This window comes from Callorhinus ursinus, unplaced genomic scaffold, assembly GCF_003265705.2.
Source record: "Callorhinus ursinus isolate GAN/ISIS: 27379988/994484 unplaced genomic scaffold, GSC_fseal_2.0 scaffold7, whole genome shotgun sequence".
NCBI lineage: Eukaryota > Metazoa > Chordata > Mammalia > Carnivora > Otariidae > Callorhinus > Callorhinus ursinus.
In genome coordinates this window covers 53,557,610-53,585,015 of record NW_027397069.1, presented here as the reverse complement: position 1 = coordinate 53,585,015, position 27,406 = coordinate 53,557,610, and the positions used below count along the sequence as shown (strand labels likewise).

General features: G+C 35.5%; 1 protein-coding gene and 1 pseudogene across 2 annotated transcripts in view; one reads left to right on the top strand and one right to left on the bottom strand.

Moving 5' to 3' along the window:
• The window catches only part of RB1 (RB transcriptional corepressor 1), a 160,260-nt gene that overhangs the window by 7,683 nt on the left and 125,171 nt on the right, over positions 1-27,406 (bottom strand). For both annotated transcript variants that reach the window (XM_073894543.1, XM_025874895.2), the window contains 6 exons: positions 16,918-17,036; positions 13,049-13,194; positions 10,722-10,867; positions 6,034-6,138; positions 5,461-5,574; positions 5,201-5,364 (listed from right to left, as the gene is read on the bottom strand). In XM_073894543.1, coding sequence (XP_073750644.1) covers positions 5,201-5,364; positions 5,461-5,574; positions 6,034-6,138; positions 10,722-10,867; positions 13,049-13,194; positions 16,918-17,036 — 794 coding nt within the window. The remainder of the gene's footprint in view (positions 1-5,200; positions 5,365-5,460; positions 5,575-6,033; positions 6,139-10,721; positions 10,868-13,048; positions 13,195-16,917; positions 17,037-27,406) is intronic.
• LOC112826690 (PRELI domain-containing protein 1, mitochondrial pseudogene) lies at positions 1,952-3,330 on the top strand (annotated as a pseudogene).

The window sequence follows — 27,406 nt, the reverse complement described above, 5'->3', positions numbered from 1 at the left end:
CATATAATCATTAGTTTATTTCTGGGCTCTCTATTCTGTTCCATTGAACCATGTGTTTATTTCTGGGCCACTACCATGCTCTTTTGATTACTACAACTCTGAGGTATATCTTGAAACCTGGGATAACCTCCAGTTTTGTTCTTTTTCAAGATTGCTTTGGCTATCTGGGGTCTTTTGTGGTTTCATACAAATTTTAGTATTATTTGTTCTAGTTTGTGAAAAATGTTGTTGGTATTTTGATAGGGATTGCATTGAATCTGTAGATTGCTTTGGGAAACATGGACCTTTTAGCAATATTAATTCTTCCAATCCATGAACATGGACTATCTTTGCATTTGTTTGTGTCATCTTCAATTTCTTTCATCAGTGTTTTATAGTTTTCAGATACAGGTCATTTGCCTCTTTGGTTAAGTTTATTTCTAGGTATTTTATTCTTTTTGATGCAATTGTAAATGGTGTTGTTTTCTTAATTTCTCTTTCTGCTACTTCAGTATTAGTGTATAGAAGTGCAATAGATTTCTGTATATTAATTTTGTATCCTGAAACTTTACTGAATTCATTTATTCTAGTAGTTTTTTGGTGGAGTCTTTAGGATTTTCTATGTATAGTATCATGTCATCTGTAAATAGTGACAGTTTAACTTCTTCTTGACCAATATGGATGCCTCTCATTTTTTTTTCCTTCTCTGATTGCTATGAGTAGGACTCTCAGTACTATGTTAAATAAAAGTGGTAAGAGTGAAAATCCTTGTCTTATTTCTGATCTTAGAGAAAAAGCTCTGTTTTTCACCATGATGTTACCATGTGGGATACATGTTGATAAGCTGTGGGTTTTTCATATGTAGCCTTATTATCTTGAGGTAAGTTCCCTGTAAACCTGCTTTGTTGAGAGTTTTTATCATGAATGATTCTGAGTTTTGTCAAATGCTTTTTCCACATCTATTGAGATGATCATATGATTTTTTATCCTTCGTTTTGTTGATGTGGTATATCACACTGATATGTGAATACTGAACCATCCTTGCACCCCTGGAATAAATCCCACCTGCTCATGGTGAATGATATTTTTGATATATTGTTGAATGCAGTCTGCTAATATTTTGTTGAGGATCTTTCCATCTATGTTTATCAGGGATATTGGCCTATAGTTTTCTTTTCTTTTTTTTTTTTGCGGGGTATTTGTCTGGTTTTGGTATCAGGGTAATGCTGGCCTTATAAATGCTTTCCCTCCTCTTCTATTTTTGGAATAGTTTGAGGAGAATAGGTATTAATTCTTTTTTAAATGTCTGGTAGAATTCACCTGTGAATGCATCTGCCTGAACGATTATTTTTTGATTACTGATTTAATTTCATTACTAAAAGTCAGTCAGGTTTTCTATTTCTTCCTGATTCAGTTTTGGAAAATTCTATATTTCTAGGAATTTATCCATTTCTTCTAGGTTGTCCATTTTGTTGGCATACAATTTTTTGTAGTAGTCTCTTATAATCCTTTGTAATTCTGTGATGTCAATTGTTACTTCTCTTTCCTTTCCGATTTTATCTGGGTCCTTTCTCTTTTTTTCTTGATGAGTCTAGCTAAGGGATAACCAATTTTGTTTATCTTTTCAAAGAGCCAGCTCTTGGTTTCATTAATTTTTTTTCTACTATTTTTTTATCTCTATGTCATTCATTTCTGATCTTTATTTCCTTTCTTCTACTCAACTTGGGCTTTGTTTTTCTTTTTCTGGTTCCTGTTGGTGTAAGGTTATGTTATTTGAACTTTTTCTTGTTTCTTGAGATGGGCTGTATTGCTATATATTTCCCTCTTAGAACTGCTTTCACTGCATCCCAAAGATTTTGGACCATTTTGTTTTCATTTTCATTTCTCTCCATGAATTTTTTGTTTCTTTTTTGATTGCTTTGTTGGCCCACTGGTTGTTTAGTATCATGTTGTTTAATCTCCACATGCTTGTTTCCAGTTTTTTTCTTGTGATTTATTTCTAGTTTCATACTGCTGTGATTGGAAAACATGCATGGCATGGTTTCAATCTTCTTAAATTTATTGAAGCTTGTTTTATGGCCTCATCTGTGATCCTTTCTGGAGAATGTTCCATGTGCACTTGAGAATAATGTGTATTCTGTTGTTTTCGGATTGAATGTGCTATATGTGTTATGTCCATCTGCTGGAAAGTGTCATTCAAAGACACTGTTTCCTTATGGATTTCCTGCCTGAATGATCTATCCATTGATGTAAGTGGGGTGTTAAAGTCCCTTACTATTATTGTATTACCATCAATTTCTCTCTTTATATCCATTAATATGTGCTTTATGAATTCAGGTGCTCTAGTGTTTGGTCCGTAGATACTTACAAATGTTACATCCTTGTGCTGGATTGCTCCCTTTATCATTATGTAATACCCTTCTTTGTCTCTAGTTACAGTCTTTGTTTTAAAGTCTATTTTGGAGTTGCACCCAGCCCGACAACTCATGGTGGCTCCGGCTGCTTGGGCCCAGCATGGTGGTGACTGAGCTGCGAACCTGGCGGGGCGTGCGCTGAGCCCCGGTCCCGCCTCTGCGTCCCCCCCCATCACCCGCGGGCTTCGTAGCCCTGATGCTGCGTGGGTGCTGAGCCCACCCTGGCCAGGACGATGGTGAAGTATTTCCTGGGCCAGAGCATCCGGAGGTCCTGGGACCAAGTGTTCGCTATCTTCTGGCAGTGGTACCTGAATCCCTATAGCAAACAAGTCTTGACAAAAGACACAGTGCACTAGGAGGTGATGCCGGACCAGAAACTCCTGTCCTGGCGTGTCCTGACCAAGACCAACAGGATGCCCCAATGGGCCGAGTGACTATTTCCTGCCCATGTTGCTCATTCGGGGTACATCCTGGAGGATTCTATTGTGGACCCACAGAACCAGACCATGTCCACCTTCACCTGGTTCATCAACCACGCCGGGCTGACGGTGGTGGCAGAACGATGTGTGTACCATGTGAACGGTGATAACAGTGGCTGGACCGCAATCCACCGGAAGCCTGGGTCTCCTCTAGCTTATTTGGTGTCTCCTGAGCTGTCCAGGAATTTGGTCTTGCAGGGTTTAAAAGCAGCGTGGCCAAGACTGTGAAGGGCCTTGAGTACATCTTGGCCAAGCTGCAAGGTGAGGCCCCTTCCAAAACCCTCGTTGAGACAGCCAAGGAAGCCAGGAGAAGGTGGAGGAGACAGCACTGGCAGCCACAGAGAAGGCCAAAGACCTTGCCAGCAAGGCGGCCAGCAAGCGGCAGTGACAGCCCCTGCAGCAGCACCCTGTGGAGCCAGCCCAGGCCCTGGTGCAGGACACCTGGCCACCTGGTGCAAGTCCCTCTGCCCTTCCCCCTTGTACTTCATTATTAAAAGTCAATTTCCAATAAATAAATAGATAAATAAATAAAGTCTATTTTGTCTGATGTAAGTGTTGCTACCCTATTTTTTTTTCACGCTTCCATTTGCATGGTAAATGTTTTTCCAACCTTTCACTTTCAGTCTGTATGTGTCTTTACATCTAAGGTGAGTCTCTTGTAGGCAGCATATAGGAGGTTCTTGTATTTTTAACCATTCCACCACCCTATATCTTTTGACTGGAGCATTTAGGCCATTTACATTTAAAGTTATTATTGATAGGTATGTACTCAATGCCATTTTGTTCCTTGTTTTCTGGTTGTTTTTGTAGTATTCTCTGTTCCTTTCCTCTTCTCTTGCTCTTTTTCTTTGGGATTGATGAGTTCCTAGAGTTTGTTTGGCTATCTTTCTCTTTATTTTTTGTGTATATATCATAGATTTTGAATCTGTGGTTGCCATGAGTGAACCATGTAATTGTTTATAATAATAAAGCTGAAAAACAGCATTAGCCTCACATAACAAGGATATGATCATATGCACACGGAACTAGTAGATATATTTTATTGTACTCCAATTCCTTGATAAGTGGACGTCATTCTATATATATTTGATTAATATCTAAATATGCTGGATAAATAGAATGTTAAGATGCTCTCTTAATGCCTGATCAATGATTTATCAAGATTTTGAGAATATGATTTTTTTTGAAGAACCTCAACCAAGAAGTGATTTCACTAAGTTCAGCAAGTAGCCATCATCGTAAGCATAATATGGATCAATTATCATTACCTAAGTACACATTTTCATGTGGCAATATGGGACTGTGTAAATTAAAAATACATGGTGTATTATCTTAGCAACTTAGAGTGTAAGTTGTAGATATCATACACAGATACTATAAGAACACTAAATAAAAGATGGTACAGGGGTGTGCAAGAGGATTTATATCACTTGCCAATTATTTTCTACTTTATCTCTTCCTGTAGAGTTTCAAATTTTTACCATGAGTATGCATTATTTACATAATTAAACACCCCACACAAATGTTTTCTAAAAGGCTAATATCTCCCCTCCCCTGTTTGTTTTTCTTGCCCATTAAGTATAACTCTATGAGCTGACAATTTGAGGAGATGAGACATTAACTGTACTAGCTAATCTTCCTACCACTCTGTACAAATAAGGTCAGTTTCAAACAGCCCATGATAACATATAATAAGTCAATGGAAGCACTTCAAAGCCACAAAGCACTTGTGGTTGGATGTGGAAGATAATATAATGATTTGTAGTTGCACAGAACCTTTCATCTAGGAATTTAAAACAGCTTCATACTCATCATCTCCCTAATCCACAGCACCCTTCCGAAGTAGACATGACACCTGCCCTAGGTAATGTAAGGAAGCTACAGGCAGAATTAGGATGGACTTCTAAAGACTTAATTTAGTCATCTACATTTAATCAGTCATCCACATTTTTATAACAAAGCAAGATGAACAGGTTCACAGAGTTTACAGGACATTCAATAAAACTACAGAATAAAAATTCTTAAACAAAAGTAATCTACTTTGTTTAGCAGACTGGCTGCTTACAAAAAATATGAAAATGATTTTAAACCTACTACAAAAATTGTTCTTTGTTCACAAAAGAACAGACCCCAGCAACCAGGAAAGTTGAGGACTAAATTTGTAAACCCACTTAAGTAAAAAGATCATTTTTCTTTCCTGCCAAATTTCTATCATGTCACTTAACGTAAATAAATATTTTTTAAGTGAAGAAAGCTTTATATTTTTGTGCTTGGATCAAAATAACCCCCTCTTATTCTCTGCCACTTCCCTTAGGAGAAAACACAAACCTTGATCTTGGAGTCATTTTTGTTGGCGTTGGCACCCCTTCTGAAATTTTATATGGATTCTTCAGGGGTGATATATAGATGTTCCCCCCAGGAATCCGTAAAGGTGAACTAGAAAACTTGTAAGGGCTTCGAGGAATGTGAGGTATTGGTGACAAGGTAGGGGGCTAGGGCAAAAACAAAAAGTAGATTATTTTTTTAATGTTTTAGTAAGATCCATTTTATAATTAGATTTTCCCAATCAAAGGATACTTCCAACATACCCTGGTAGAAGCATACTGCAAAATATTTGTTTTCAGTCTCTGCATGAAGACCGAGTTATAGAACACTATAATGGAATCATACTCCTCTTCTCTGATCAAAACACGTTTGAATGTCTGAGGAAGAAGAATAAAAACACCTGTTAAATGAAAATCTCTTTACATTTTCTTTTTTAATAGATCATATTATTTTTTAACAGTAAGAATCACATATTACATAGGAAAAAATAATCTGAAAAAGTCTTCTTAGGTTTGGATTATAGCTGCTCTACCAGAAGTAAAATGTCACAGATTTTTTTTAAGTATATATACATGTAAAAATTTATTACAAATATTCTGTTTATTGTAAGGATGCAGTATTCCTTATTAACTTTATCATATGAATTTGGATATTAAAGTGCTTTAACTTTCTAATTCCATTTAGTTACAAATAATTAACCAGTAATATAAAGTTAAAAAAATTCACACATGAATTTACATAATGAGGTCAGAATATATGATCTAATTAATGACTTACGTTATCCATATTATAGATATGGATATATCAAAAAAATCTTACCATGGAAGATTACCTACCTCCTGAACAGCATGAGGAAGATCCTTGTATGCCGTTACAATGATTTTGAATTTAAGGTCTATATTCTTCACTTTGCATATACCATACATGGAACACATCATAATCTAGTAAATTAATGTGATATAAAAATCAGAATTTTGTTACATAGTTGTGCTCTAAAAAGTACTGTTATCTTTCTTTTAGTTTCAAAAAATGGAAATTTAAGTTCTACAGGATTATCTTTTCCCATTCTGAGCTCAGTTTGAAAGGTGATGTGAAGTGTTTAACCCAAACTGTGTTTAAAGAACAAAATGCAAAAGTCAAATCTTGATTATTAGAACTGATCATCTGGTTTGTAAATAACCCTAACTTTGACCCCTGTTCCTTATTAGATTTTTCCCAGAAAAGCTGAAACTGGAATCAGTTAACTGTGTAACTAGCACTTTAAAAAAAGCCAGTTGCGTCAAAGGTTCAAACTATCAGATAAAATAATATTAAATATACTTGGCGATGGTGGTAAGGGGCTTGGAAGGGGGCAGGAGAGAGTCTTTGTATTGTAGGTAATGTTCTTGATTTGGATGCAGGTTACACAGATGAGTTCAGTTGATGAATTTGCATTAAGATGTATCCTTATGATAAATGGATGTTTTTATATGCATATTTCAATAAAAAGATTATTTTTAATGTAAAAATAAGATTTGAAATGATTCCCTACAAATTGAAAAAAATCAAACTTTCTTCATTTGTATGAATTTGATAGCCAAATTTAAGTACTCATATCTCTGCAACATTCTGCTCATATCTACTATTGCCAAGAATATCTACTCATCATCCCTTGCTCAGCACCCTACCAGCCCCAATTCTACTATTCTTCCCATTCAGAACACCATCTAGTATCTTTTTTGCTAACTCACATTTTTCTCCTACTTCAGTTCTTTTCCTAAGGTACCTCTCCGCAAAAATCTTGATTTCACATACCTAATCTCTTTAGAAATCCTTAGCACTACATTCTTTCTATATTGTAGAAAAGTATAAGGCAATGAGTGCCTACTTTTAAAATACAACATACTAGAATTTATACATCCAAATGTACTCTTGTAAAATATACATATTTGGAGGTTATACCCTTATACACTAATTCACTGTTTGCTGAAAATAACATTCTTATTGGGAACATTACTACTGACATTACAGTAATAAAGGGATTATAAGGGAGCTTTATGAACAACTGCATACCAACAAAACAGGTATCTAAGATGGAACGGAAAATTTTAAGGAAAGACACAAACCACCAAAACTTACTAAAGAAGAAACAGAAAATATGAACTTGAATTAATAATCCAAAACTATCTGTAAACAAAAGTCCAGGCCCAGACAGCTTCACTGGTGAATTCTACCAAACCTTTAAAAAAGAATCAATACCAATTCTTCATAAACTCTTCTGAAATTAGAAGAGGGAACACTTCCCAATTAATTCTGTGAGGATAGTAGTACTCTGGTATTAAAACCAGACGTCAGAGGAAAATTACCATTATCTCTTATGATTATAGATGTTAAACATCTTTGACAAAAACAAGCTGAATCCAGCAGCACATCAAATGTATTATATACTACGACCAAGCAGGATTCATTCCAGAAATGCAAGGTTGGTTTAACATCTGAAAATCAATTCATGTAATATACCACTTATCAATACAATAAAAGGGGAAAAACCACAATGATCATCTCAATAGATACAGAAAAAGCATTTGACAAGATTCAGCCCCCACTTTCATGATAAAAACAACTAGGAATAGATGGGAGCTTTCTCTACTTGATAAAGGGCATATACAAAAACTCCAGAGCTAACAATACATTTAATGGTGAAAGACTGAATGCTTTCCTCTAAGACCAGGAAAAAGACAAGGACGCCCCTTCTCACCATTTTCATTCAACATTGTTTTGGAGGTTCTGCACCAGAGCAATTTGACAAGTAAATGAAATAACAGTCATCTAGATTGAAAAGGAAAAAGTGAAACTATCTCTATTTGAAGATAATATGATCTTATATATTGGAAATCTTAAGGAATCCACTAAAAACTATTAGAAGTGATAAACTACTTCAACAAAACTGCAGGATAACAAGATCAATATATGAGAATTAACTGTATTTCTACACACTTGTAATGAATAATGCAAACAAGAAATTAAATAAACAATTCCATTTATGACAGTGTTAAAAGGAATAAAATACTGAGGCATATAAATTTAATATAACAAGACTGTAACTCTGAAAATTTTAAAACATAGCTGAAAAAAATTGAAGAACATCTGAATAAATGGAAAGACATCATATCACATGTGCATGGGCTAGAATACTTAATATTGTTAAGATAAGGGAGCTCGTCAAATTGATCTATGATTCAGTATAATCTCTATCAAAATCCCAGTTGGCTTCTTTGTAGAAATTGACAAGCTGATCCTAAAATTCATATAGAAATGCAAACTTCAGAATAGTACAATAAATCTTGAAGAAGAGCAAAATTTCTTCCCTATTTTTTTTTTAAAGATGTATCTATTTATTTATTTTAGGGAGAAAGGGCGCACACAAGAGTGTGTGTGCAAGTGGGGGAGGGGCAGCGGGAGAGGGAGAGAATCTCAAGCAGACTCCCTGCTGAGCATGGAGCCCCAAGTGGGGCTCCATCTCATGACCCCAAGATCATGACCTGTGCTGAAATCAAGAGTCAGATGCTTAACTGACTGAGCCACCCAGGCGCCCCCACACTTCCATATTCCAAAATTTACTACAAAGTTACAGTAATTAAGACAGTGTTGCACCGGCATAAGAGGAGACCTATAGATCGATGGGAGTACAATTAAGAAACCAGAAATGAACTTTTACACATATACAGTTAGTTGATTTTTGACAACTGTCAACAGAGAAAGAAAAGACTTTTTAAGAAATGGTGCTGGAACAAGTAGTATTCACATACCAAAGAGTGAAGTTAGACCCCTATCTCACACCATACACAAAAATTAACTCAAAATAAATCAAAATGTAAATGTAAAAGCTAAAAGTATAAAACTCTTGGAGAAAAACAAGGATAAATATTCATGATCTCTGATTTGGCAATGGTTTCTTAGATCTGACACCAAAAGCAGCAGTAACAAAAAGAAAAAATAAACAGAACATGATCAAAATTAAAAACTTTTGTGCCTCAAAGGACACCATCAAGGAAGTGGAAAGACAACTCAGAGAACTGGAGAAAACATTTGCAAATATGAAATAAGGGACTTTTATGTAGACTACATAAAGAACACTTATAACTCAATAATAAATAGACAACTCAATTTAAACATATGCAAATGATCCCAGTAGATATTTCTCTGAAGAAGATATATAAATGGCCAATAAGCACATGAAAAGATTCTCAATCATTATCATTAGGCATCAGGGAAATTCAAATTAAAACCACTCTAGATACCACTCTATACTAGGATGATTATAATCAAAAAAGCAAATAAGAGGCTGGTGAGGATGTGGAGAAACTGGAAACTCATACACTGCTGGTAGAAATGCAGAATGGTGTGGATATATTGGAAAACAATCTGGCCAGTCCTCAAAGGTTAGACATAGAGTTATCATATGACCTGGCAATTCTACGTCTAGGTATATATCCAAGAGAACTGGAAACATATCCACACAAAACTTGTACATAAATGTTCATAGCAACATTATTCATAATAGCCAAAAAGTAGAAAACAAATGTACACCAAATGATGAACAGATAAATATGATGTGGTATATCCATACAATGTAATATTATTTGGCAATAAAAGGAATGAAGTACTGATACAAGCTATAACACAGATGAACAATGAAAACATTACACACTAAGTTAAAGAAGCCAGGCACAAAAGACAACATATTATATCATTCCATTTATATAAAATGTCCCGAAACAGACAAATCTACAGACATATAAAGATCAGTGTTGCCTGGGTCTGGAGGAAGTAGGGGAACAGGAGGTGAGTGTTGAAGGGTATGGCATTTCTTTTTGGCATGATAAAAATGTTTTAAAAGTGATTTTGGTGATGGTTGCACAACTCTATGAATATACTAAAAACCACTGGATTGTACACTTTATATCGGTAATGTGTATGGTATGTGAATTTTATCTCAATAAGCTGTTAACCAAAAAAAATTCTTATTATTCTGCATATAGAGAAGAAAAAGGAAGATATAAGAGATCATTCTCTGTAAATTAAGTCATTCACTTGTTAGTTTGTTCATTCATTCATTCATTCAATAGGCATTGTTTTAGATCAACTTGTTCTCAAGTCTCATGCTTTTTCCATACTAACATGAAATCTAGTTTACCACAAGACCTAAAACCCCCAATAAACAGTTTTTCAATGATTTTTGTAAATAAGATCTTTTATGTCATTAACTTGTCTAGTTTACCACAAGACCTAAAATCCCCAATAAACAGTTTTTCAATTATTTTTGTAAATAAGATCTTTTATGTCATTAAACAAGTTACTGAAATACTCTCAAGCTCTAAAGCTCTAAGAATTACAGCAAAATTATAAAAGGTAGCCAACAAATGCATATATATTAAGTCTGCTAAATTGATCTAGCTTCTCATTTGAATCTAATCTTTTAAGAAATCAGTACACAGTTAACAAATAAGTAGGAGAAGAGAGGTGAAGTGCATTATTTTCTTACCTGATCCAAATGCCTGTCTTTCATGAGTTCATACTCATTTTGCAGTGTGTGCTGAAAAAGGGTCCAGATGATGTGTTCTAGTTCTGGGTGGTCAGACAGAAGGCGTGCACACAGGGTATTTAGTCGAAGATATGCTAGTCGGTACACTGCAGAGATAAGGGGAATTAGTCATGTTTATTTTCATTTTGAATTACAAGTGGATTTTTCAAAATACTAAATTGTTATAACCACAATGCCATTAAACAGCATTTCATCTTTTTGTTTTTTTCAAGTTTTTATTTAAAAGTCCAGTTAGTTAACATACAGTGTAATGTTAGTTTCAGGTGTAGAATTTAGTGATTCATCATTTCCATACAGCACCCGGTGCTCATCACAAACGCCCTCCTTAATCCCCATCACCTATTTCACTCACCTCCCATTCTGGTAACCATCAGTTTGCTCTCCATAGGTTAAGAGTCTGTCTCTTGATTTTCCCTTTTTTCTTCCCCTATGTTCATCTGTTTTGTTCCTTCAATTTCACATATGAGTGAGATCATATGGTATTCGTCTTTCTCTGACTGACTAATTTCACCTAGCATAATATTCTAGCTCCATTCACATCATTGCAAATGGCAAGATTTCATTCATTTTTATGGCTGGGTAATATTCCATTACATATTTATACCGCATCTTTCTTACCTATTCATCAATCAATGGACACTTGGTTTGTTTCTACAGTTTGGCTATTGTAAATAATGCTGCTATAAACACTGGGGTGCATGTATCCCTTCAAATTAGTATTTTTGTATCCTCTGGGTAAATACCTAGTTGTGCAATTGCTGGATTGCAGGGTAGCTCTATTTTTAACTTTTTGAGGAACCTCCATACTGTTTTCCAGAGTGACTGCAACAGTTTACATTCCCTCCAATACTAAACAGCATTTGAACAGTAACCTCACCTCCACCACTATTTTAAGAATAAGTAATCCCTAGTTCTAGTACAGAGCTAGGTATGTAAAAGGCAAAATAATGCTTGAATACTAACGTAAGATTTATTTAGAAAGTCTATAAAAATACTACTGGGATATAGGTCTGGAGAAAAGGAATCCACAAAATTGAATTTTTTTCCCATCTACTTTAAATATAATGACTCTTGTTTTAAATGTACCTTTCAAAGACTTGCGTAATCAGAATTTTTTAGTTAACTATCCCAGTGGTTCTCACTTGCCTTGAAGTTTTGTTAAAATAAGGATTTTTTTTTTTTTTTTGCACTTCATCCTAGAGTTTCTGATTGACTAGTTCTAAGATGGGGCCTAAACAAAAATTTTCCTTTCTACAACTTTCCAGGTAAGGTGGATTCTGCTGGTTGAGGACCACACTCTGGAAACACTGCTCTAACTTAAGAGTTTTCGTACAACATGCCTGTAAAACTCTTCTGACTTGAATAAAATCAGAAAAAAGATTTCTCACAGAGGAATCTGGCCTTTCATGTCCCTTCAGAGAGCTTCAGTGGGTGTGCACCTGCACATACAGCTGACTCTTAGACAACATGGGTTTGAACTAAGAGGGTCCACTTATACATGGATTTTTTTTCCAATAAATACAGGACAGTACTATAAATGTATTTTCCTTATGATTTTCTTAATAACATTTTCTTCTCTCTGGCTTACTTTATTGTAAGGGGTTCAGTATATAATACATATAACAAAATATGTGTTAATCAATTGTTTATGCTGTTGGTAAGGCTTCTAGTCAACAGTAGGCTATTAGTAAAGTTTCTGGGGAGTCAAAAAGCTATATGTGGATTTTTGACTGCATGGGGGGATCAGCACGCCTAATCCCCACACTGTTCAAGGGTCAGCTGTATATACACATACATGTCTGCTCCACCTTATACACACATAATCAGAGAGGCTGCACAACCTAATTACCGGGAGATGTGCCTACATTAGACTACAGCACACTGTACAATCTTAACTCTACATACACACCTGCACAGCAAGACTTATGTCACAGGTAAATATTTCCAAACATAAATTTGAAAGCCTGACAAAAGCAGCGGCAGCAACAATAACAACACCTGAGTGCTAACTATGTGCTAGGCACTGTTTGAAGCATTTTATGTATTAATTCATTTAATTAACTCAAAAACCTTATAAGGTAGGTTATTATCATTATAAAATAGATTATTATTATTATCATTTCCACTTTATAGATGAAGAAACTGAGGCATAGAGATATTAAGTGACTTTGCCAAGGTCACACCTAAGTAAGCAGAAGAGCCATGATTTGAACCCAGTCACAGCCAGGTTCCAGAGTCCTTCTTCTTGAAAATAATCATCTACTAACCTTTCTTGTAAAAAAGTGAAAGGGAGGTAGATTTCAATGGCTTCTGAGTCTGGAAGGCTGAGCTTGCTTGTGCCTCTGTGTTTGCAGTAGAATTTACACGTATAGTTGATCCTTTTTTCTTTGGGGATCTTACAGGAGAGAGATACCTAGACATATTCAAAGAAAAAGTCTTCATTTGAAGTTCCCTAACAGTCTCTCTCTCTTCTCTCTCTCACACACACACACAGCTGTACACATGCATCCAAACATATCTTATTTAATCTGTTTTTCTGTACCAAATTCCTTCTCTCAGCAAACTATTTTTTTTAATTTTTATTTAAATTCTAGTTATTTAACATACAGTGCAGTTCTGGTTTCAGGAGTAGAATTCAGGGACTCATCACTTACATACAATACCCAGTGGTCATCACAACGAGTGCCCTCTTTAATGCCCATCACCCACCTAGCCCATTCCCCACTCACCTCCCTCCATCATCCCGCAGTTTGTTCTCCATGTCATTAAGAGTCTCTTATGGTTGTTTCCTCTCTTTTTTTTTTTTTTACCCCTTCCTCTATGTTCATCTGTTTTGTTTCTTAATTCTACATGTGAGTGAAATCATATGGCATTTGTCTTTCTCTGACTTATTTTGCTTAGCATAATACACTCTAGCTCCATGTCACTGCAATTGGCAGTGCTGCAATTGGCAAGATTTCATTCTTTTTTTATGACTGCATAATATTCCATTGTATATATATATATACACCACATCATCTTTATCCATTCATCAATGAATGGACATTTGGGTTCTTTCCATAGGTTGGCTGTTGTTGATAGTGCTGCATGTGCCTCTTCATATCTCTATTTTTGTGTCCTTTAGGTAAATACCTAGTAGTGCAATTGCTGGATCACAGGATAGTTCTATTTGTAACTTTCTGAGGAACCTCCGTACTGTTTGCTAGAGTGGCTGTACCAGTTTCAGCAAGCTATTTAAACACAAGCTGGAAAAGATACAGCCTAATAGGAAAACTAAGCTTGTCATTATCATTTCTAACTATTTTAATGAATGGTTTTTTTCTGAGAGTTACCGCTTTATTGATAAAAAGATAGCTGCATATGTATATATGTTCAACTTTAATAATTATAGTGAGATTGAGATCATAAAATAACTTCAGGTTAAAAGAATAAGTTATTGATACCAAAATAGTATTGTCATGTTTCTGATTTTCCTCTTAAAAATGTTTCATTGATAACTATGGTTCATATATATGATAAAACAAATATCACCTAGTACAGAATTCTAGTATTCAGATACATTGTCAGGAAAATTTACACCTATATACTAAATATATCAGATGTAAATCAACAGAGAGATATTAATATTCTCTCTCAATTTCTGATATTCTACCACTCTTGTGTTGCTTTTTATAGGATAATCCAGATCTACTTTCTAATTTTGTCTTAGTAGTTGAGAAATAATTCTAAGCAGGAAGGAGGATTTGTATTTTACTGTGGATGTTTCTACTACATGTAGGAATCACCATTAAAAGTAATCTTTTAAGTACCAGGGTCTGGTCTATTTCCAATCTTGGATTTCCCTTCAATTCACTAATTCACAATATTGTAGACAAACTTAACTTGGACAGGGGTTGGTCTCCCTGGAGTTCCAGGTACAAATATTCAACAACCTACAGAACATCACTGCTTGAATCTCAAACTTAAGAAGGCCAAAGGGGAGCTCTTGATTTCTTCCCTCTGTTTTTCCCAGCTCAATAAACAACTCCACATTACATCCCATTTCTTAAATCTAAAACCTAGGAGTTATTTTTAATTTCTCCCTTTTCCCAATTCCTCAAACTCAATGCAAAGCCAAGTCTTATTAAATCTTCCTCTAAAATACATCCTTGAGGGCGCCTGGGTGGCTCAGTTGGTTGGGCGACTGCCTTCGGCTCAGGTCATGATCCTGGAGTCCCGGGATTGAGTCCCGCATAGGGCTCCCTGCTCAGCAGGGAGTCTGCTTCTCCTTCTGACCCTCTTCCCTCTCGTGCTCTCTATCTCTCAAATAAATAAATAAAATCTTAAATAAAATAAAATACATCCTAGATCATTCTATTTCTTTCTATCTCTACTGACATATCTTAGACCAAGTCACTTACATGTCGTCTCACTTGGACTACTAAAACTGTCTCCAAATTGGTCTTCCTACTTTTTCCCTGTCCTACTCCAAACCCACCTGCACTTCAAATAGCAGCCAGAAAATTGCCCTTTAAAAATACAAAGTGTAGCAAGCTGCACCATTACTTAAAACCTTAATGCTTTCCCATTGCTCTGCTAAAATCCAAACCCTTTCCTATGGCCCATGGGAATCTAAAGGGTCTGGCCTCAGTTTGCCTCTCCAAACTCGTCTTGTACCCCCAAATTCCTCTTACTCACTTTAACCCCAGCCACAATGGGATTCTTTCTGTTCCTTGGACCAGCTAAGTTTGATCTGCCTTAGGGCCACTGCACTTGCTGTTTGCTCTGCCTGGAATGTCCATGATGCAGATGTGTGCCTAGCCTGCATCCACTTGTCCCTGAGGTCTCAGGTCAAATATTGCTTTATCAGAAAAAGCTTCCCTAAACATTCCTACCCTCTCAGTTTCTCTCACATCACTTTATTTCCATTATAGTACTTAGTATACTCTCTTTTTTCTTTTAAGTAATCTCTACTCCCAACATGGGGCTTGAACTCATAACCCCAAGATCAAGAGTCGCATGCTTTACTGACTGAGCCAACCAGATGCCCAAATTTAGTATACTCTAAAAACACATCATGTATTAGTTTATTCCCCCCATAACATAAACGCTATGAGGGGAAGAACCTAGTCCATCTTACTCGCCTTTTATTCCCAGTGCCTAGAAAACGTCCTGGCACTTAAGAAAGAGATAAGGCTTGACTTATTTATATTAGTGCATAACCCAGCAAACAAATTTATATGTGGAGGCAGAGGCATCATATGCTAGAAATACTCTGGGTACAAGTTAGCATGGAAAGGACATCTCTGGAAAATAGCCCCTGAACTAATCACAGGACATTATAATGTCAATTCCTAGACAGAACTAAATAGAAGTAACAGTAGGCACATTTCTATGAAAGGCACAGTACCTGGAATATTTAAGAACATGAGCTTTGGGGTCAGACTGCTTGGGTTTGATTTCTTCTGTTAACTTTTGGCAAGTTACGTTATCTCTCTCATTCCTATTTTACAGATAACTGAGGCTGATAGCAGAATCTACTACCTTACAGGGCTGTTATGAAGATTAAGTGGAAAAAAAAAAAAAGAATCTCAAGTACTTAGGCAACTGTCCAGCACACAGTGAACCTTCAATAAATATTAGCTATTTGCTTTCTTCTTCCATCATCATCAGCATCATCATGTACTTATCAACTGATTTAGTCTCATATCCCACCCTAGGTCCTGTGCCTATCGCCTATCCTATGCTTTACCCCAAATGCACTGATCTGTACTCCCTGAAAACATTTCCTGCTTTCCTGGCCTTACACTTTGGAATTCATGCCATTTCTGACTCTTGGAACACTTTGTGTCTCCTCTCTCCTCTCCAGTTTCCATACAGAAATCCTATTTTCCATCTTTCAGGCCTAACTAAATTGCCATCTCCATCATGAAAATTATCCTCCTTATAGCAACCCTGAGTGATCTCAGCAGCACTCTGTACCACTTTATCTGATCTTTATTTGGGTCATGTGCCTTATATTCCTGCTTCTTCAAAGAAAGACCGATATCTTATTCAAAATTCTATTCCCTACAGTTTCTATATAGGATCTTACATTATATCATGCTCAAAACCTAGTTGCAGGTTGAATGAAGAGCATAACATCCATTCTACTTACATATCCGCTGCAGTGTGATTACTCTGGAGAGGAAGGTTGAGAGCACAAGCAGATTCAAGGTGATCAGCTGGTCCTTCTCGGTCTTTTGCTTGTTTAATCAGATCAAATAAAGGTGAATCCTACATGAAACCAGATGACATTAAACCCACATTGGTAAGTATGATTTTCCCATGTATTTATCAAAATCATATTGTCTGACATGGTGAGCACTACAGATTTAGTTACAACTGACAGCAGCAATTCAGAATTCAGATGAGATCCTTTTCTCCACTGTGAAAATACCAATCTCCCTACAAGGATATCAAGCATATCACACACTTTTGGTTTTACCAGTGAAATCTACCCATCATTCAAAGAACAGATAATTCCACTTTTACTCAAACTCTTCTGAGAATAGAAAAAGTCGAAACATTCTTGATCTCATTTTATGGGGCTAGTACAACAGTGATAGGAAAACTTGTCAAGGACATCAAAAAGGTAATTATAGCCCATTCTCACTCATGAACAGAGATATAAAAATCCTAAACAAGAAATAATAGCAACCCAAATCAGCAGTGTCAAAAAGAGAATATATCATTACCAAAGTTGAGTTTATCCATGTTGCAAAACTGGTTCAGCATGAAAAAATCTATAATGCAATTCACCTTGCTAATAAATAAGTCAAAGGTGAAAAATCTTATCAAAATCAATGAAGGAATAAGTTCTCATTTTAAAACCCATTTGTAATTAAAAGAAAAGAAAGAAAAAGAAAGAAAGAAAGAAGGAAAGAGCAAACTTAATTCAACCAGGAATGGCAAGGTACTTCCTAATTTGATAAATGGCATACACAAACATACCAAAACCCATAGCAAACAATGTAATGGTGAAACATTACAAGCATTGCCCTTAAAAAATCAGAGACAACAAAAGGATGCCTATTATCATGCTTTCTATTCAACACTGTATGTGAGGTTCCACCTAGCTCAACAAGAAAAAGAAATATAAGATTAAAGTATTAAATGAAAAAAATGACAATACCATTATTCACAATATGAAAAATAATTACACTTCTACATATCAAGCAAAAAGTTTGAAAGTCTAATTTTTAAAATATCATTTACAAAAAGATAAGACCAGCAGTAAAAGTCACTAAAATACTGATTCAAAATTTATAATTTTCTGGAGGCGACTGCTTACAAGTTCATAAAAAGGGGGCCCTTACATGTTTTACTTTATTTTTTATTTTTATTTTATTTTTTTAAAAGATTTTATTTATTTATTTGACAGAGAGAGACACAGCAAGAGAGGGAACACAAGCAGGGGGAGTGGGAGAGGGAGAAGCAGGCTTCCTGCTGAGCAGAGAGCCTGATGCAGGGCTCGATACCAGGACCCTGGGATCGTGACCTGAGCAGAAGGCAGACGCTTAACGACTAAGCCACACAGGCGCCCCTGTTTTACTTTTTTAATCCATAAACTAAGAACAAAAAGAAAACAGACAGATTGCCAAGATGCTGGGTTTATCTCAAAAGGGAAAGTGGCACAACAGTAAGTAAATATACAAAGCAATGTAGAAAAAAAGTAGATTCTGTAAAAATATTAAGAATAGTCCATTCAATGAAGTGTTGAAAAACTTAGCAATTTGAAAGGAATATATAGAAAATGAATTACTTATATTAAAAAACAAAATTTAAAAATTATTAGAAATAAATACAGTATCTTTACAACTTCTTGATAAGGAAGGGCTTTGTGGGTTTGACCAAAACCCAGAAATCATAAAGAAAAAAAATTTCTGTTTGACTAAAACCACAATAAACTTAGTTAAGCTAAATCTTTAAAAAATAAACAATATTGGGTTTTTTTCTGTAACCCCCATAATGTAATTTTTTAAAAGATTTTTTATTTTTGTGAGAGAGAGAGAGAGAGAATGAGCTGGGGCGTGGGGCAGAGGCAGAAGCACACTCCCCACTAAACAGGGAGCCTGATGTGAGACTTGATCCCAGGATTCTGGAATCATGACCTGAGCAGAAGGCAGACAGTTAGTTAACTGACTGAGACACCCAGGCGCCATATAATGTAATTTTTATTATCAGTAATTCTTTCCTATTCTTTCCTTTCATTAAGGGCACTCTGAAGTGCAATCTAAGTAAGCGCTTTCATCGGAGTAAAGTAATGCTAACAACACCAGCTAATGCACGGATGTCATAGTCAATGTTTTACATTTTCTAGGTACTGACAAATTATATACAAAATTATAGATGCTCTTCAACAGACGAATGAATAAAGAAGATGTGTTCCATATACAATGGAATAATACTCAGCCATCAGAAAGGATGAATACCCAACTTTTACATCAACGTGGATGGGACTGGAGGAGATTATGCTAAGTGAAATAAGTCAAGCAGAGAAAGTCAATTATCATATGGTTTCACTTACTTGTGGAACATAAGGAATAGAATGGAGGACATTAGGAGAAGGAAGGGAAAAATGAAGGGGGGGTAAATCGGAGGGAGAGATGAATCATGAGAAACTATGGACTCTGAGAAACAAACTGGGGGTTTTAGAGGGGAGGGGGGGTGGGGGGATGGGTTAGCCTGGTGATGGGTATTAAGGAGGGCACGTACTGCATGGAGCACTGGGTGTTATATGAAAACAATGAATCATGGATCACTACATCAAAAACTAATGATGTATTGTATGGTGACTAACATAACATAATAAAAAATATTTATTTAACTAAAATAGTGTGGGTGTAAATCCACATATATTCAGAAGTGGCCTATTTCCATTTTTCTCTCTATGACATTTTAAGAGACCCTAAGATTCACAAAGAAGGAAAAATGAAACAAGATGAAACCAGAGAGGGAGACAAACCATAAGAGACTCTTAATCTCAGGAAACACATTGAGGGTTGCTGGAGTGGAGGGTGTAGGAGGGATGGGGTGGCTGGGTGATGGACACTGGGGAGAGTATGTACTATGGTGAGCTCTGTGAATTGTGTAAGACTGATGAATCACAGACCTGTACCCCTGAAACAAATAATACATTATATGTTCATTAAAAAAATAAAAAAAAAAGACAAAGAAATGCAAGTAAACCTGAGCCTTTATAGGATTTAGGTATGCTACTAATCAGGCATTTTACTTTCTCTTCAGATTAGCCTCCTCCAAGGATTAAGGTAGCATTTTTTACCAATAGTCTTTATGTTTCACTCAAGTATCACTTTTATTACTTCATCTCCCCCAACCCAAGTGGTCACACAGATATACAGATATAAGTTTATGATAATGAGTATGTCATGATAATGGGAGGAAGTATAGTGCAGTGGACAGGTGTGAGACTCTGGTGCCACATGACATGGGTTCACATCCTGGCCTTTATTAGTTGCATGACTTTGAACAAGCTGCTTAAATTCATTATGACTCACTTCTCTCAGCTGTAAAGTGGAGATACTAACGACAATACTTAAATCACAATACTGTGAGAATTAAGTGGATTAATAATACACGTTAAGCATTTACAACAGAGCCGGGCACAGAATAAGTGTTATGTAAACATTTGAAATTAGTATGGTTAAGTTCTTACTTAATACATCTAAACAAATGCCTTTACACAAAGGACAATGTATCTGTTCAAATGTATGAAGGTCCACCTCATATATTCATACATTCCATCCATCCACCCAATATTTGTTGTCTACTCTGTAAGACACTCTCTGGTAGGAAGTAATAATTATAAACAACCCCCCAATTGTCAGGTATCAATGGACTTGAAGAATCATTTCAGAGGCATGGGTCCTCTTCCACCTAACTCAACTTGTTCCATTGATGTCTATGTGTAAAATAAACTTTAACAACCCTCTACCACCAAAAAATTGCTGCTCTTTTCTAGTTTTTCCCATATCATTATCGTTCCTTATATACAGTTGTCCAAAGCAAAAGAGGAGTCATCTTTACTCTTTCCCTTGAACTCCACTATCCAATCCTGGGAAGTCATGTTGCTCTAACTTCAAAATACATCCCAAGTTTAACTTCTCATCATCTCTAACATTACTATAGTCTAAGCCATTACTGTCTCTTGTCTATACTACCACAAAGGCATCTTCCAACTGGTTCTCATACTTCCACTCTTGGTGCCTCTCAGTTCTTCTCAATAAAGCTGATAAACTCCTCCCCATGCCCTCTCCCACTATTCAAAACCCTCCAATGACTTCCCATCTACACTAGAATAAATCCAAACTCTTTATCCTGGCTTACTAAGCCAGAGTCCCTTGAGATCTGGCCCCCTCTCAGGCCTCACTTTCTACTACTTTCCTCCTTACTTACTCCTGCCATACTGGTCATCTTTCTGTTCCTTGAACACAGCATGATTCTCCCTGTCTCAGTTTCTGTATTTACTGTTTCCTCTGTCTGCAATGCTCTTTACCAGAGCTTCCCATGACTCAACCCACTCCATTATTCACACTGTCTCCTCAAATAGCATCTCCTCGGCAAAGCCTTCTCTGAACATCCTGTCCAAGACAGTCTTAATTCCCACTTTACTACTACTCCCAACTTTGCTCTATTTTCTTAACAGTACTGATCACTATTTGAAATCATATTCTGTATTCATTTGTTTACTTGTTTATTAACTGTCTCCTTCAGTTATCTTGTTCACAACCGTATCCCCAATGTCTAAAATTGCCTACACACAGTAGGAACTCAATAAACATTTGTTGAATAAATGAAAAAAGTGAGTAGGCAAAAGTGTTCAAAGTCCTTTGAGGTTAATTCCACTTATTATATACCCTAGATCCTTTAAAAATAAAATATTTACCTACTCCTTTTCCCCATCTTTTTCCTGTAACCATTAGTCAAACACGTATGTATGTGTACCTTACACAAAGAAAATAAAAACATGAAAAGTATTTCAGAATGCCTCTTATTTAGAAAACATTTTTTTTCAAAGTGAAGTACAGTGGAGCACTTAGGCAACCTACAGCAAAACTAAAAATTAGTTTTGTCTGTAAAAACCATATCCACTAAACATCAAACATTTACTGAATACTTCCAATGGACCAGGAACAGATACGACTCCTCCCCACATGGTGCTCAGAGTCCAACGGGAAGAGGCAGACAATAAACAAACAAGGAAATGAGTAGGTAATGACAGATTCAGAAAAATTCTATGAAACAACAGAATTTCTTATGAAGAATACAAATGGAGACCCTCGAGGGTGGTTCCAGGAAGATGTATGTGAGAAGGTAACGGACGCTAAGACTTGAAAGAAGAAAAAGAGTCTGTGTTTTGAGAGGACCAAGAGGCAGAGTCTCCCAAGATGAAAGAAAATGTGCTGAGAAACTCGTGTTATTTTAGGAAATAAAAAGAGGCTACTAGTACTAAAGTAAAGTGGTGGTGCAGTAATGGAGAGGATGCTAGAGAAAAAGGAAAATAGCTGCCTGATGATCCAAAATTATAAAGACCATGCTTAAAAGTTTGAATAATCTAAGAGAAATGGGACATCTATTACAAAAGAAACTATATTTTAGGATAGAGATTTTTCTTGTCATAAATCACTAATATGGAAATAGCTAGTTCAACTGTGTCTTGCTTCCTATTATATACATTCCTAGCCTAGAATTGGGGTTCTACAAATATTTGCTGAATAACTAAATGATTTATTGTTTGCTTTCAGGAATGTATTCCAGGTGATAGAGGTCACCATAACCCATATTGCCTTAGCCCTGTTTCAAGCAGCAGAATTTCCTATCAATTTCCAACTGCCTAGCTCCAACATGCATGAAGAATGTGCCAGGCAGGTTTAGTACCAAGTTCAGTGAGAGCAAGTCGTATGCATATAACTAAGGAATTAATGCAGTTGACCTGAAATTTAAAAAAGAAAAGCCTACTATTCACTAACTTACTTAAGTCCTTAGCTTCACTGTAAGCACAACTGAAAATATGAAATTACCAGTATACTCTGGGTTATTTTTATTTCAGCAGTAGTATGTTATCAACCAAAATGTCTTTCAGCCTATCTTCTCTCCAAGAGAAAAATGTGTATAAGCAGTATAAAACAGGGCCAGGATTAGGGTACAGCAAGAGAGGTGCCTTGGATGCAAAATTTAAGGAGGCATTCACTTGTACTTGCATTGACCCTACTATGAAATTTGCCCTTTGGAGCACTGAACACTAAACTGATAATGAAAGTTAGTTAATTTAAGATACATTTGGCAAAACGGAATGAGATATCACTTTTATGGTTTGCTTAGACGAGAATTAAAGCACTTTCAATTTACAAAGTTAATTCAAATGTATTATCTCATGTAATCCCCAAAATAAATCTGTGCATTAAGTGTTACCATTATTCATTTTATGGATCACAAACATTAACTATTTTAGTAAATTATGACTGCATACTATATACTATGTTATGCACTAAAATTATTTTCAGAGTGTAGGATAATAATATTCGAGGTTTATAAATATAAAAACCAAAACTCTTTTAGGCTATTTTTTAAAAATAAAGAAGGAATAGAGCAGCTTCCTAGAACAAGTGTTAGAATATGACTTACAAAAAACATTTTATTAATTTAACTATTGTTTTCCATCTTTATCCAAAGGATATACCAAAAAAGAAATCTATATTAACATCTGTTATTAACAATAGCTATCATTTAGTAAATGCTTACTGCATGTACACATTTAATTTTCACAAAATCCTATGGGTATACTATCCCCACTTGAGAGATAGAGAAAATGAGACCAACAAAAGGATTTGAACTTAGGCAGCCAGGCTCCAGAGTCTGAGCTCTTATCCACTGACTATACTATAATTTTCATTAATTTCTTAGTATAAAAGACAGCGGCAATAAAACAAGTGCATGAATTAATTTTACCAAGGCTAATCCTGGTATTACACACTATTTAATAAAGTGAAATGTGCCCGATAATCATTCTTCTAGCAGAAAATAACACAAAGTCATACTTATTTAATCAGAGATGACTATCTACAACTTCTACAATATTTGCTTAACATAATTATATAATTTACCAAGCAGTGACTAGAGTTTATATAAAATATTAGTTTCCTTTCCAGGGTAACTGTTTGGTATAATAAATACCAAAACAATACAATGATGAACTATGAATCAAATTTTGACAAAGCTAGACAATTTATATTACAATCAGTTTGAGCATGTTTAGTTAGAAGCACTGTTTTTGAAAAACACACGTGTTAAATATTAGAAATTATGCAAAAGAGGCCCAAAATTCTAACTAGATTTTCATTAAAAAGTGATCATTTAGAGCAATTTTTAAGTCTCTCAAAACAGCAATCCCTTTGTTAAATTATAGACTAAAAGCAGATATTTTTAAGAAATTGAAAACTTTAAAGTAGCAATATTATTATGTCAATTATATACAACTTTACACACACAAATATTTCAAACAACTATGTACCCTAAAATGTATTTTTAAAAGTATTTTCTAAATTGATATCTTCATCAACTTTTTCAAAAACAATGAGAAGTATATCAATTTGGGTAGATCCTATTTTCTTTATTTCAAATTAAGTTATTTTGTGGTACTGGATATTATTTAAAGTCTTTTAAAAATGTAATTCACAAAATATATTTTGCACTTGTATTAATTTTAAAATACTGTTTAAAAAAAGGAATTCCTAACTCAAAATTAGCCAAGAATTCTAAAACTGGGTCAGGGTTTACTTGAAGATATTTGACATATTTGCTCTGGGTAGGCAGCTCCAAGGGCGACGGCAAAATTTATGCAATTCAACTAAGACAGCCATTTTTCTAAATGAAATATTACAGGAGTTAAAAGTCCACTCCCATCAGTACTAGCTTCAATGGCCACAGCAAGTATATCCAATGAGAGCGTCCTTTGTTCTAACAATCATGATAAAATCGTGTTACAGAGTCATTATTTGTATAATTTACCCTAAATGTTGTGGGAAAGTTACTGTTCCTAATCCAAAGAAGAGATCTTATTCTAACTGAAAGTATAAGAAAATCTATAATGAATATTTGCAAAATGAATAAAAATTCATACAGTAGGCAGAATTAATATTATAAAGGGAAACAATACAGTGTGAGAAATGGACATTAAAAGAGGAATAGGGTATGAAAGCTTATGAACTAGCATGTCTGAATATGATGAAAATATCAAGGATGTTTTGTCAAACTTGGAAGGAGTAGAGGGTTATGACTGAGCAGAAAAGCACAAGATGGATGGATGAGAGCTCAAAGGTGAGGAATAAACATGCTTGCCATTCTGAAGTGAGGAATCATCAATTATCTATTAATAATGCTGAATATGAATTTGTAAAAAAGTAAAAAGAACAAAAATACACACCCTATGATTAAATAATCATAAGAAAAGTCATTTTTCTCAAATAACTCCTGCCTTAACCAGGGCCTCTCTACCAGAGAATCAAAATCACCAGATTTTTACCTTTGGGAATCTAATTAGTACCCTTTACCTATTTACATTATACCATGACAGCAAATATTGCAGCAGGTTTAACCTATTCATAGCGCCAAAGTTTTGTGTCAAAAATTATTTAAGGACTAGACATTGAATTGCTTTCAAGAAAATAAAACGAACTTAGAAACTTAAGCCAACATTACTGAGGAATTTCACTGGTCTTGGGCTTTGCTGCTTCCACCTCTAGGTGGACATACTCTTGAGTTCTCAGAATTTTACAATCCTTAAAGTTTCCAATCTGAAACTGAACTAGATCTGAGTCAGTAGGAATAGGTCTATTGGCTTGGGCCTAGGCTCCTTGCAACCAGTTTTTGTTGATATGAACATTTACTATTTCTACACCTGCTGTGGCTTTGGAAATCCCTTGGCCATTCTTGTTCTGAAGCCTTAAAATAAGGGTTGGCCAAATATGGACACAACACTAACTTGACATGTAAAGGTAACGTAAGGTTCTAAGGGCACAGTTTAGTTTCAGCACATCAGTATAGCCAAGCCAACTTAATTTTTGTACTTAATTTCAATGAAAACAATCTACAAAGTAACTAGGAGATAGTAAAACTGATTGTTAAACTATTATACTAAAATCTGTACATTCAAACAAGCACTGTTAAATGGTGTGGTATGTCTTTAAGTATAATAAGAGTTCAGAATCTCCACTCATTAATTTCAAGTCTAGACCATCGATGGCCTAGATTATCCCTAGAATGACTCAGTTATATTTTATAAGGTAAACTTTTACTTTCTGATATAGCTTCTAATTTAGCTCGAAGGCAGCATATGTCAGAGTCCCCACAGAAGCTTTATTTAACACACAGGTTAGATTTCTCCTCAACCCCTAAAATTCTGATAATGCCAGGAAGGGGTAATATCTACATTTTAAAAAAGCTCCTCAGCAGATCTTAATGCAATCCTACCATTCTAGCTCCCTCCCACCTGATCCCTGCCATGTCTCCCTTATATTTATCTCTCCCTGCCACCTCTTTAAAAACTAACTTTAGTTTTCTAATTCTGACAAAAATTTCTAAAAACTGACTCACTCTTTCTTAAATAGAAATACGATTTTAACAACTCCATTTCTTGCCTTCTTAGGTTTCAAAAGGCATCCTTTCAACCAGTCCCTAAATTCTATTTTCTAGAATACTAATGCCCCAGGTAAATTTGAGATCAGTCAGATATAAAAGTGTAGTCTCTGTGGTGAAACCCAGAAATTCCCTAAATCATAACATAGTCAATCACTGACAGAAGACTTTTGGTTCTCATTTTCCCAACATTTGGGTTAAAGTGATGATAAGGTAAGAAGACAGAATATTAGAAACATTTACATTAACTTTGTGAGAACTAATTTTTTAAAAATATTTTATTTATTTATTTGACAGAGAGAGCACAAGCAGGGGGAGCAGGCAGAGTGAGAGGAAGAAGCAGGCTTCCCGTTGAGCAAGGAGCCTGATGTGGGGCTCAATCCCGGGACCCCAGGATCCTGACCTGAGCTGAAGGCAGATGCCCAACTGACTGAGCCACCCAGGCGCCCCTGTGAGAACGAATTTTTAATGCCAGACCCACAGCAAAAATTTGGTATTGTCTAGTGAGGGTACTACACTGTAAAGTAGAATAAAAACTGTGATCTTTCTTCCATTGTGTCTTATCTTGGTAACTATAATTAATGATTCAAAGTCATTACCACATACTTCATAATATTTTACTTCCTTCACTACCAAAATAATGTCTTCTTGATCCTCTCAATTTAAAAATATTTACTGAGCATCTACTATATGCCAAGTTCTATGCAAAATATTTTACAAACATTATCTCATGTAATCCTCATAGTAAATCTATAAAATGCATCCTATTATTATCCCCATTTTATAGATAAAGAACCTGAAACATGGAAGTTAAGAAATCTGCCCCATGTCTTATGGCTAATGAATGGTGGAGCAGGGATTTAAACCAAAGTCTGTTTCAAGAGCATGTGCTGTTAGTTCCTACACTACAATGTAAACCAGGTTCATTTGCTCATTTTCTCTTTGTTCTT